Source organism: Esox lucius, chromosome 7 (assembly GCF_011004845.1).
Source record: "Esox lucius isolate fEsoLuc1 chromosome 7, fEsoLuc1.pri, whole genome shotgun sequence".
Classification (NCBI taxonomy): domain Eukaryota; kingdom Metazoa; phylum Chordata; class Actinopteri; order Esociformes; family Esocidae; genus Esox; species Esox lucius.
In genome coordinates this window covers 37,091,984-37,104,747 of record NC_047575.1, presented here as the reverse complement: position 1 = coordinate 37,104,747, position 12,764 = coordinate 37,091,984, and the positions used below count along the sequence as shown (strand labels likewise).

At 41.7% G+C, this 12,764-nt stretch overlaps 1 protein-coding gene across 3 annotated transcripts in view; it reads left to right on the top strand.

The window, feature by feature from the left end:
• mtus2a (microtubule associated tumor suppressor candidate 2a) overlaps nt 1–12,764 on the top strand; it is a 95,599-nt gene that overhangs the window by 45,930 nt on the left and 36,905 nt on the right. For all 3 annotated transcript variants that reach the window (XM_020048435.3, XM_020048434.3, XM_013134548.4), the window contains exon 4: nt 2,827–3,072. In XM_020048435.3, coding sequence (XP_019903994.2) covers nt 2,827–3,072 — 246 coding nt within the window. The remainder of the gene's footprint in view (nt 1–2,826; nt 3,073–12,764) is intronic.

The window sequence follows — 12,764 nt, the reverse complement described above, 5'->3', positions numbered from 1 at the left end:
TTTGTCAGAGAGGGTTTGGGCTTCGCTTTCCTTTAGGTGATTCTTCTTTACATTCAATAAGTCACATCCCTTTCCTTTACTTATGCTTCTGATTAATCTCTATGTGCAACAAGTCACATCTCTTTCCTTTAGGTATACTTCTGATTATTCTCTATATGCTCTGATATCCCTATTCTTTAGGTATACTTCTGATTCTTGTCTGAGTGTTCTCAGTCACATCCATTTCTTTAGCATCATTCTTGCAGGTGGTATAGCTGCCCATTCATCTTGGCAAAATGCCTCCAGGTCATGCATGAATCCTCTTGGATGAATCACACGTTTGAGATCTCCCCAGAGTGGGTCAGTGATTTTAACTTGGCCTTGTGCTTAGGGTCATTGTCGTGCTGGAAAGTCCAAGAACGTCCCATGCGTAGCTTTCGTGCAAAATAATGCAAATTGTCTACCAGTATTTTGTGATAACATGCTGCATTCATCTTGCCATCAATTTTCACAAGATTCCCCTAGTGTTTAGAGCTCACCCCCCCCCCAAAACATCAGTGAGCCACCACCATGCTTCACAGTGGGGATGGTATTCTGTTCACTATAGGCCTTGTGGACCCCTCTCCAAACATAGTGCTCTAAATGTTTTGTTTGTGTGCCTCAAACTGTACTTGTCAACATGTTTACACAGGGCACAGCCAAAAAAGAGATATAGTTTAAATAAAAATAAATATATGGTTGTGACCATAAGCTCTATTTTGGTCTCGTCACTCCCAATTACAGTGTGTCAGAAGCTGTGAGTGCATGTCAAGGTGTTGGTTGGGAATATTGTAACTGTGCTTTTTTGTGGCATTGGCGCAGTAAAGGCTTCTTTCTGGCAACTCAACCATGCAGCAATTTTCTTTTCAAGTATTGCCGTATTGTGTTCCTTGAAACAAGCACAGCACCTACTTCCAGAGCAGCCTGTATTTCTCCTGAGGTTACCTGTATGTTTTTCTTTGTATCCCAAACAATTCTTCTTGCAGTTTTGGCTTAAATCTTTCTTGGTGTACCTGACCTTGGCTTGGTATCAAGAGATCCCTGAATTTTCCACTTCTTAATAAGTGATTGAACAGTACTGACTTGCATTTGCATGGCTTTGGATATCTTTTGATATCCTTTTCCATCTTTATAAAGTTCCATTACCTTGTTACACATGTCTTTTGACATGGCTCAGTTACTAGCCTGCTCAGTAGATCCATGTGAGAGCTAACAAACTAATTGACTATTTATACACAGACACTAATTGCAATTTAAAAAGCCACAGGTGTGGAAAATTCAACTTTAATTACCATTTTCATCTGTGTGTGTCACCTTGTGTGTCTATAACAGTGATTTGATCACTATCCTTAAAAAAAGCATGATCAGTCACATTTTCAATATCAATGCCAAATTTCACCATTTCTGCCAGGGTATGCAAATTTATGAGCACAACTGTACCTCCATGCCAATGGGAGAAACACGTCCCCACCCCACACACACACGCAGAGACCAGAGGGCTGTCTGCCTTATCTCTGGGTAGCAGGGGGATAATGTTCTCTCTGTGCCCAGGATCACTAACTCCGACTTTGGGTGTTTGGCTGGCGAGAGGTGGGTCTGACTGAGGCCTATACAATCACCCACCAGCTCAGAGAGATAGACAGAGAGACAGTAAGAGTGTGGGCTATAAGAGGGGATTACAGACACTCAAGGAGCGACAGGAGAGTCTTGCCCATTGGTTGTCCATGTTCTTGATTGAGTCTTGCCCATTGGTTGTCCATGTCCTTGGTTTTCTATGAAGTTAAAGTCTATGCCCTGGTGAACTGTTTCATATCTTGTTCTTTCAGTGCCTCTGAGTTTCATGCATTTATTCTTTTCCCCACTTACCGACCAAACGTTTTATACAGTTTTGAGGGGATTTATTTTAAATGTTTGACATATTTTATTAATACATAACTGCAATATTACCTGGTCAACAGTAGCTGTTAAGGATATAGGGTGATATTTTGGGCTCAGGTATGGTGACTCACGATGTTCAGTAATGGTGACTCACGATGTCCCCTGGAACATGCTGTCAGTCTCCCCTCTTTCTTTCACTACTTTTCTCTCCCTCTTTCTCTCTTTTTGTATCTCTGAATTCAAGTTTTAATATAATCTTATTGCCCTGTTAAGCCTTTATTTACATTGCCATTTCAAAGGGGAAGCAAGCCAGATAGAGTAAATGACAAAAGTGAAGGCAAAAATACTGAACTGACTCTGAAAACTAACAGTTAGTATACACAAGTTCAAATGGATGAAGGCCTTCTGAATGTTAGGTTATTAGCAATTCCCCCCCACCCCACCCCCACCCCGCTTTATCTCTCTGATATTAAACATATCCCTGTACAGGGATCAAATGTTGTAAGGATTTAAAGCCTTACTTTCCCATGCTCCTCTCCTCCTCCCACTCCTTGTTGTTCTGCTCTCCTTGTCTTGCACCTCTTCTCCACCCCTGGGAACATGAGCCTCTCCTGTCCTACCAGTGTGTGGGAGTGTGCTGGTGTTTTTTAATTGGCCAACACTTCCCTGTAGATGACAACACGTTGTCTCTGAAAGAGAGACAGTAGGCCACCAGTTCTGAGACGACTGACTCTCTCAGCTCCTCTCCCAATCATTCAGTTCAGAACTCAGAAGAAGACATTCTTTAAATATTTAACATTTATTAATTGTAATATATTTGGTAATGTACATACATTGTTTTTGATTATCCATTAGCTACCCGTTGCACCCTCTGGTCTTTCTGGGGTCAGACACTTAACGTTATGGCCTGGTTCTCTCTGTGCTCTCCAGGCGGCTATCGAAGGCCTTCCACCACTCCATCCACGGCCTCTGCCCACACCTCCAGGACTCTGCTTCCTAAGTCCGGCCAGACTGGCCTGCGTGCCCCTGGGTTCAGTTCTGCCCGTCTTTCTCCTGGTTCCTCTGGATTGCCTGGGCCTGGCCGTTTAGCTGGATTCAGCTTTGTACGGACCTCCAGTGTTTCATCAGTCTCCTCTCTTCAGTCTGTGGACAGCACCCAGTCAGAGCCTTGTCGACGTAAGTACTTCTCCTGTCTCTGTCTGTCTTCCTGTCTCTGTCTGTCTCTGTGTCTTTCTCTGTCTGTCTGTTAGCAGAGCCCATTGGTAAAGCCCTTTGGCAGACCGTGTGGGTCTGCCATTTCCTGATCATGTGACTTTCTGTCTGTTTTCACAAAGGAAGAGGCAAAGCAAGAGCGTTCTCCAAAACCAAAATCTGTCCAAAATATGTCTGAGGCGTTTCTAAGAGCTTAAAATTCTGCCTTCAGGAAAACAGCTTCCATTGTTTGGCAAAGACAATAAGATCTCATCATTATTCGTATGTGCAGTTTTTCTGTCTGCCCTAACACAGATAGCCTGAGCTCATCATCCAACATTTTTGATACTTGAGATATCCGGCCAGCGGTTTTAGTATACATATGAACAGTACTACCACAGATGCATTACATGTCTCTACCTAGAAGCCAGAGTTATGGAATAGTCAACCCTCTACCAGTGCTTTATTTGTTTTGCTTTACATAGCAGTCTACATGAATAGAACTAACAACCAGAGAATGCTAAAATGTAAAAAGTTTAGGAATTCATATTGTGGCTATGATCATTCACAGTAATAATAACAATGCCATAACATTGTCTTTCATTTCTTATTGCTCGACTATATGAGGCAAACTACACCTCAGAGATACTTCAGACTCCATCCTTCTGTTTCTTTCTCTTCATCATTCTCTCTCTCTGTAAGTGTGATGTGATGTATTGAGTCTCTCAACAGCCACTATCATCCCTATTCTCAGTGTGTCTAACATTCTTACAGTCTGTGCCTTAATTGGATTCTGTGTGGGTGTGTTGTGAGTGCATTTGAACAACATTAGTTCAACCTTTATTTTTGAACTTTTAGTATTCAGTTCTCAACTGCTTCCATTATTAACATTCTGTTCTCAGCTCCTCCCACTATTAGCATTCTGTTCTCAGCTCCTCCCACTATTAGCATTCTGTTCTCAGCTCCTCCCACTATTAGCATTCTGTTCTCAGCTCCTCCCACTATTAGCATTTTGTTCTCAGCCCCTCCCACTATTAGCATTCTGTTCTCAGCTCCTCCCACTATTAGCATTCTGTTCTCAGCTCCTCCCACTATTAGCATTCTGTTCTAAAATAACATTGTCCTGCCTTTAACATAGTTGCCAACCCCTGAAAAAGTATTGAACTTCTTAAAACCGTGTCAAATGGAGCTAAATGGAACTAAATTTCTTCACTTAACCTACCCAGTATGACCTGAACTTTAGTCAACTATTTATATTCTATTTTCTCTGACTCTAACTAGGGCTGGTTAAGCTGCTGACTCCATCCTAGACACACACACACACACACACAGCTGCAGACTGCCTTCTCGGCGCGGGGAGGCATGTGTTTTTAATGTGACCTAGATAGCTATGCTACCCCTATTCCCCTAGTTACAGTTGACGCACACACACACACACACATACACACAAATACGCAAACACACACCCACCCTCAACCACCCATACACAAAAACACACCCACCCTCCCTGATCTGCACACGCCAACAAACCTTGTTACATCATCCTTTTCGACTCATCCTCTCTTCCTCTCATCCCTCCTCTCTTCTTATCCTTCCTTCACTCTTTATTCCTCTGATCTTATCCCTCTACTCATCCCTTTGTCCTTTCATCCATTCATCCATCCTCTGCTATCATCTCTCATCCCTTCTCTCATCCATTCCATCCTCTATTCTGTACTCTCATCCCTTCCCTCCTGTCATTCCTCCTTCCTTGCATCCCTCCTTTATTTCTCTTTCCACTCATCCTTTCCTCTTTTCATCCCCTCACCAGTCGCTGGGCAAGACAGGGATCCCTCAACATCCAATCAGAGAAAGAGAGTGAGGGGGTAAGAAAGAGAGAGAAGAAGGGGGGACAGAGTAAGAGAGGGATCAGAAGACTGGGGGGGGTTGCAGGAGGGATTGGGATTGGGATGAAGTAAAGGGGTGGGAGCTGGGGAGAGACAGGGAGAGAAGAGGGGGCGAGAGCAAAAATGAAATATACTTTATGATTGGGAGACCAAGATGAAAGGTAAAATGAACTTTTTGGAGGTTTTATATAACACACACACACACACAGTTTGAATGCTCTATTTGTTCCAATAAATCAAACTATTCAATACAATTCAAAAGCACTCTCTGTATGTGGGGAAACGCAGGGTTCGGATATCACCTCCCTCTGCACACTGCTAGGCTGACAGATCCCCAAACAACACGCCTCTGCTGTATTTATGTAGGCCTGTAATGTGAAGCAACACCCTGACAGTCTCAGAATACGGACCAGACCCCCAAACATCATGCCTCTGCTGTATTTATGTAGGCCTGTAATTTGAAGCAACACCCTGACAGTCTCAGAACACGGACCAGACCCCCAAACAACACGCCTCTGCTGTATTTATGTAGGCCTGTAATGTGAAGTAACACCCTGACAGTCTCAGAATACGGACCAGACCCCCAAACATCATGCCTCTGCTGTATTTATGTAGGCCTGTAATTTGAAGCAACACCCTGACAGTCTCAGAACACGGACCAGACCCCCAAACAACAAGCCTCTGCTGTATTTATGTAGGCCTGTAATGTGAAGCAACACCCTGACAGTCTCAGAATACGGACCAGACCCCCAAACAACATGCTTCTGCTGTATTTATGTAGGCCTGTAATTTGAAGCCACACCCTGACAGTCTCAGAACACGGACCAGACCCCCAAACAACATGCCTCTGCTGTATTTATGTAGGCCTGTAATGTGAAGCAACACCCTGAAAGTCTCAGAACATGGACCAGACCCCCAAACAACATGCCTCTGCTGTATTTGTGTAGGCCTGTAATGTGGAGGAACACCCTGACAGTCTCAGAACACGGACCAGACCCACAAACAACATTATTGCTTGTTTGCACCAATGACAAGTCTGTTCTGGTGTGATGTGAGTGGCTGGTACTTAAAGAGGCGGTCTGGTACATTGCGATAAATTAACTGTTTAAATGTCATTTTGGTGCTGGATGTGTAATGTGTCGTTTGTATGTGCCTTAACTTTCAGTAGAATCATTATCATACCTCCAGTAGCTATGAACGTTTCAAATGAAACGGCCCTCTTGTTGACAGAGTCCATTTGCAACATGGTCAACTGACTCAGACCAACCTGTCCTGGTATTTAAGATTGTTAAAGCAGTTTTGTTATATCAGGTGATCCACAGTGGTCAGAGCATTTAGATTTGAGCTTGAAGCCAGTCCAGTAGCTGTTTCGGTATGGTATGGAGAAATACTAATGGAAGGCACACACACACACCCACACACCCACACACACACACACACAGGGGTCAGATAATGGGTGTTGGTGGAACAGTGGTATTGGTCCAGTCAGGGGTAATAAATGAGGCTGGCCTTAAGGGGTCAATGCTGTAATTGTTCTGTGTGTGTGTGTGTTTGTATAATCAATGCCTTAACCGAACCCTATCACCTCCAATTAGATGAATAGGTTTGGTTGGGTATAGGAAAGCTTTGGTGTTTTTTCATGAGAGTGTGTTTAATTAGGTAATTAGGTTTGGATAGGAGGAGAGTGTGAGTGGTGAGAATATCAGATGATGAAATGAAGAGGTCAATGCTAGGAGATGTAGGTAAACAGATCTATTTAATCAATAGTTTCTTCTCTCTAGTTGACAATACCTTAACACAGACTAGATTGTGAGCCAATCTGCACTCCAACACGCTGTCTTGTTTAGTGGATAGTACCTTCACATGGACAACCAGAGCTTTACTAATCTACCATACACAACCAGTCTATACTAATCTACCATACACAACCAGTCTATACTAATCTACCATACACAACCAGTCTATACTGATCTACCATACACAATTAGTTCACACTAATCTACTATACAGTAGAAAACAACTTGTCTATGGTAATCTGCAATACAGTAAATCAACTAGTCTATACTAATCTACCATACGGCAGAAACAACTTATATTTACTAATCTATTATACAGTTGAAACAACTAGTCTATACTAATCTATTATACAGTTGAAACAACTAGTCTATACTAATCTACTGTACAGTAGAAAACAACTAGTCTATACTAATCTACTATACAGTAGAAAACAACTTGTCTATATTAATCTACTATACAGTAGAAAACAACTTGTCTATATTAATCTACTATACAGTAGAAAACAACTTGTCTATATGAATCTGCTGTACTGTAGAAAACAATTAGTCCATGCAAATTTACTGTACCGTAAAACAACTAGTCTATAATAATCTACTATACAGTAGAAAAGGCTTGTCTGTTCTAATCTATAACTTGTCTATGCTAATCTACCACCATGTTTCCAAAGAAAGTTGGGACGCTGTCTAAAATGTAAAGAAAAACAGAATGCAATGATGTGCAAAACATTTGAGCCATTATTCAATAGAAACTAGTACAAAGACAACATATTAAATGTTGAGAAATGTTATTGTTTGTTGAAAAATGTATGTCCTCTTTGAATTTGATGCCAGCAACACGTTACAAAAAAGCTGGGAAAGGAGTAACAAAAGACTGGAAAAGTTGTGTAATGCAATAAAAAACAGGTCTCACATCTCGCATTTAATTAGGTTAATTGGCAACAGGTCAGGGACATGATTGGGTATAAAAATTGCCTTTCAGAAGTAAAGATTGGGAGTGGTTCATCACTCTGTGAAAGACTGCGTGGGCTAATAAACAATTTAAGAATAACGTTTTGGATGGCTGTGATCTTTGGGCCCTCAAATGGCACTGCATTAAAAACAGACAGGATTCTGTAGTGGACATCACTGCATGGGCTCAGGGACACTTCTTCCCATCTACCGTAACCTTGCTGAACTCTGTGACCCAACACTAAACATACCGACCCGCCCACCGCTTAGTACTGCCTCTCAGGGACCTTGTTTGCACTACTCCTTGGTAATACTGGACTCTGACACTGCCTTGCAAAGTCTGATAAGGACGTTTTCAGTTGTTACAAGTACATGTCTACCTCGGGAACCTCATTGCTGCTATCCCTGCATTTCAGTTGCACATACCGCCTTGCACCTTCAATTTGCTTGAACTGCACATTTAGAATTGCCATTGTACTTGCATTTTTCAGTTGTTGCATTTATATGTCTACCTCAGGGACCTCATTGATGCAATTCCTGCATTTCAGTTGCACATTCTATATTACACCTCCAATTCGCTCAATTGTGCAGTCAGAATTGCCATTTGCACTTGCATTTGCCTCATCACACAACTATTAATTTACCACTTGTACACACATTATACTTTTCTGTCCTCCCCTGTTTGCTGTCCTCCCCTGTTTGCCTTCATTGCACATTTAGAATTGCCATTTGTACTTATTTGCCTTCATTGCACATCTATACATTCCGCTTGTAACTTATACTATCCTTTATTCTTGTAAATAGCCTGCCCTCTTTTGTTTGCACTTCTGTTTAGATGCTGACTACATTTCGTTGCACTGTACTCATACTGTTCAGTTACAATAAAGTTGAATATAATGGGCTCAGGAACACTTCTGAAAACCATTGTCTGTGAACACTGCATCCACAAATGCAAGTTAAAACGACCATGCAAAGAAGAAACCAGATATAAACAAGATCCAGAAAAACCGTCATGTTTTCTGGGGCCAAGCCCATTTAAGATGGACTGAGGTGAAGTGGAAAACTGTCCTGTGGTCTGACATAAAAAAAAGTGAAATTTTTGGGAATAATGGAGAGGGACCATTCGGCTTGTTATCAGCGCACAGTTCAAAAGCCAGCATCCGTGATGATATGGGGTGACTTGCACATCTCTGAAGGTACTATTAATGCTGAACAATATATACAGTCGGGAGAACAAGTATTTGATACACTGCCAATTTTGCAGGTTTTCCCACTTACTATGTTAATCTACTATACAGTAGAAAACAATTTGTCTATGTTAATCTACTATACAGTGTAAAAAATGTGTCTATGTTAATCTACTATACAGTAGAAAACAATTTGTGTATTTAATCTACTATACAGTAGAAAACAATTTGTGTATGCTAATCTACTATACAGTAGAAAACAATTTGTGTATGTTAATCTACTATACAGTAGAAAACAATTTGTGTATGTTAATCTACTATACCGTAGAAAACAACTAGTTTATATACATCTACTATAGAGTAGAAAACATCTAGTTTATATGCATCTACTATAGAGTAGAAAACAGCTATTCCATACCACTCTGCTATATAGTAGAAAAGAACTAGTCTTTACTTATCTACTATATCGTAGAATACAATAGGCTGTTGTAATATATTCCACCATAGAACAATGACTCTGTATATACTGTATAGTTCTCATCATGGTAGAGGCTGAGACTACAAGTTGACTATATAAAAAATAATGACATACTTTATGAATTTTTAAATGAACTAACTAGCCAAAAAACTACATAAATAAATGAATAAATAATCAAAATAAAGCATAGAGACACATATGAGAAGCAGAAGTTCAAGACCCTTTGATCTTCTATTTTATTTCAGTGTGTGTGTGTGTGTGTGTGTGTGTGAGAGAGAGAAACTGTGTATGTGTTAGTATGGTTTATTTCCGTCTCTTTTGAAGGTCTCTGTGTGTTGCTGCTGACCTCTTACTGTGAAACATCAAAAGATACACCCACCATTTGACCTTCCGGAAATCCCATTGAACCCTACACACAACCATAACCCTACACACAACCAATACCCCACCCACAACCACAACCCTACACACAACCAATACCCCACCCCCACCCACAACCACAACCCTACACATCACAATCCTACCCACAACAACAACCCCACCCACAACCACAACCCTACACACAACCATAACCCTACACAAAACCAATACTCCACCCACAACCCTACACATCACAATCCTACACACAACAACAACCCTACACACAACAACAACCCTACACACAACCATAACCCTACACACAACCAATACCCCACCTACAACCACAACCCTACACATCACAATCCTACACAAAACCCTACACATCACAATCCTACTCACAAACACAACCCTACACACAACCACAACCCCACCCGCAACCACAGCCCTACACATCACAATCCTACCACCATAACCCCACACACAACCACAACCCCACACACAAAAACAACCCAACACACAACCACAACCCTACACACCACCATAATCCCACACACAACCACAACCCCACACACAAAAACAACCCAACACACAACCACAACCCTACACACCACCATAATCCCACACACAACCACAACCCCCCACACAAAAACAACCCTACACATCACCACAACCCTACACATCACCACAACCCTACACACCACCATAACCCCACACACAACCACAACCCCACACACAACCACAACCCCACACACAAAAACAACCCTATACACCACCACAACCCTACACATAACCATAACCCTACACACCACCATAACCCCACACACAACCACAACCCCACACACAACCACAGCCATACATCAACCCCACAACCTTCTACACCACCATAACCCTACACACAACCACAACCCTCCACACAACCAAAATCCCAGACCCAACCACAACCCTACACACATCCGTAACTCTATACACAAACATAGCCCTAAACACAACAACAACTCTACACAGAATCACAACACTGAACACAACCTAAACCCTACGCACAGCCACAACCCTACGCACAACCACAATGTTACACACCACTGAAACCCCACATACAGTCATAAACATACACACAAACACAACCCTACACACAAACACAACCACCCTTGTCCACTACATCCCACATTTCCTGTGTCACTGTTTTGAAGATCTATGGAGATTTATTCTATTTTACTTACATAGTGAACAACAATATGCATCTCAGTTGTCAGACGTGGTCTCTTCTCATCTTCAGTGAACACACAATATTCACTACAGGGTTGGATTCAGTAGTTGTCAGGTAATACTTTAGCTAAATTACTGCCTATACTGCAGTGGCGTAGTTAGGCATGGGCATCCAGGGCTATAGCCCCGGATCTTTTATGAATAGCCCCGGATCTTTTATGAGTATCCCCGAATCTTTTATGCAATAGCCCTGGATCTCAAATTGACCAAAAAAATACGTTTGTCTCTAGTTCATTTTGACCAGTTCAGATTTTCCAGTTTATTATCACTAGTTCAGTTTCTCCAGTTTATCTTCAACAGTTCATTTCAGATCGAGGAGAGCGCTATTGTGACTAAGATTCACTGCGTTGCCTCATTCAGTGAGCTGTTCTTTAGTTAAATAAAGGTTAAATAGAGTACATGTGAGAGAGAATGAGAGAGGAAAGAACAACAAAGGAAACACGACAAAGACAAAGGTGTGCAGTTTCTAAAGGATTCTTTGAGACGCACAGGCTTGTCACATGTAATCACATGTTTTAGTCATCTTGGCACATTTCATTGTCTCTGCTCTGTTCCTCCTTTCTCTGCTTTTCTTTCCCCCTCCCTCTCCCTCCCTTTTTTCCCTCGCGTTGTCTTCTCTAATAGTGTTCATATCCTTTCTTCCTGCTGAAGGTATTTCTGGTTCCTCTTTTGTCTGACTCATTCCACTTCGGGAGCTTGGCTCTTTCAGTCTGCATGTGTCATGCCTTTTTATGTATGCATATGTGTGTGTGTGTGTGTGTTTGTGTCAGAACAGCTGTAAGTGGGTTAGTGATCATCCCAGGAGGTTAACCTCTGAGACCGACACGGCTCCTCATCCCCTTACATTAAATCACATCAAATTATATTTGTCAGATGCTTCGTAAACAGCAGACTAACAGTGAAATGCTAACATACAGGCGCTTCTCTAACAATGCAGATTTACAACTTAAGGGAAGGAGACAGGAATAGAAAATATTGAAGATTCAAAATATAGTAACACAATAAAAACCGAGTAACAAATCACAATAGTTATTGACAATTACATAACAACCATATGACATATTCTGTGTGTGTGTGTGTTTGTGTATGTAACATAACATCTATTTGAGTAACCAGTAAAGATCTATATGTATACATTTGTTTTACGTGAATAAGCCTGTTTAGATCGAATCCAGTATGTTCCGATGAAGTCAAGGGTTAGTATAAAGAGGGGACAGTGCAGCGCATTCCTGTCGTTGTCATTCATTAGTAATCACTCAGCAGTAGTCACTCGACATGTTATATCTTTAACATATCGCATAATGTACCAAATCTCTGGAAGTATGCTGCTGTAGTTCCACTGGCCAAATGCAATTCTCACGAGATGCTATATGACTTAGATTTGACATCCCTGGTGATGTCCTTTGAGACGTTCATCAAGTCGGAGGTCATGTGGACAACTACCTAGGCCATCTGCAATTTGCATAAAAGGTTGAAAGAGGAGGATGCTGCAATGACTCTGCTATAAACCACTATAAGCACTTGAAGGGGCAAAAAACGCCTGCCAGACTGATTTTTAGTCTAAATTAACACTATCTAGCCGACAAGCTCGTCTCCAACTGGATGATGGACTTCATTATTGACCGGTCCCAACAGGTGTCAGTGAATGGCGTCCTGTCAAAGCAGCGTGGCTCTTCTGCCGGATCCCTACGGATGCATACTCGTTCCTCTACTTGCTGTACCCTAACAACTTTCCCGGCGATTACAAAAGCAGACACAT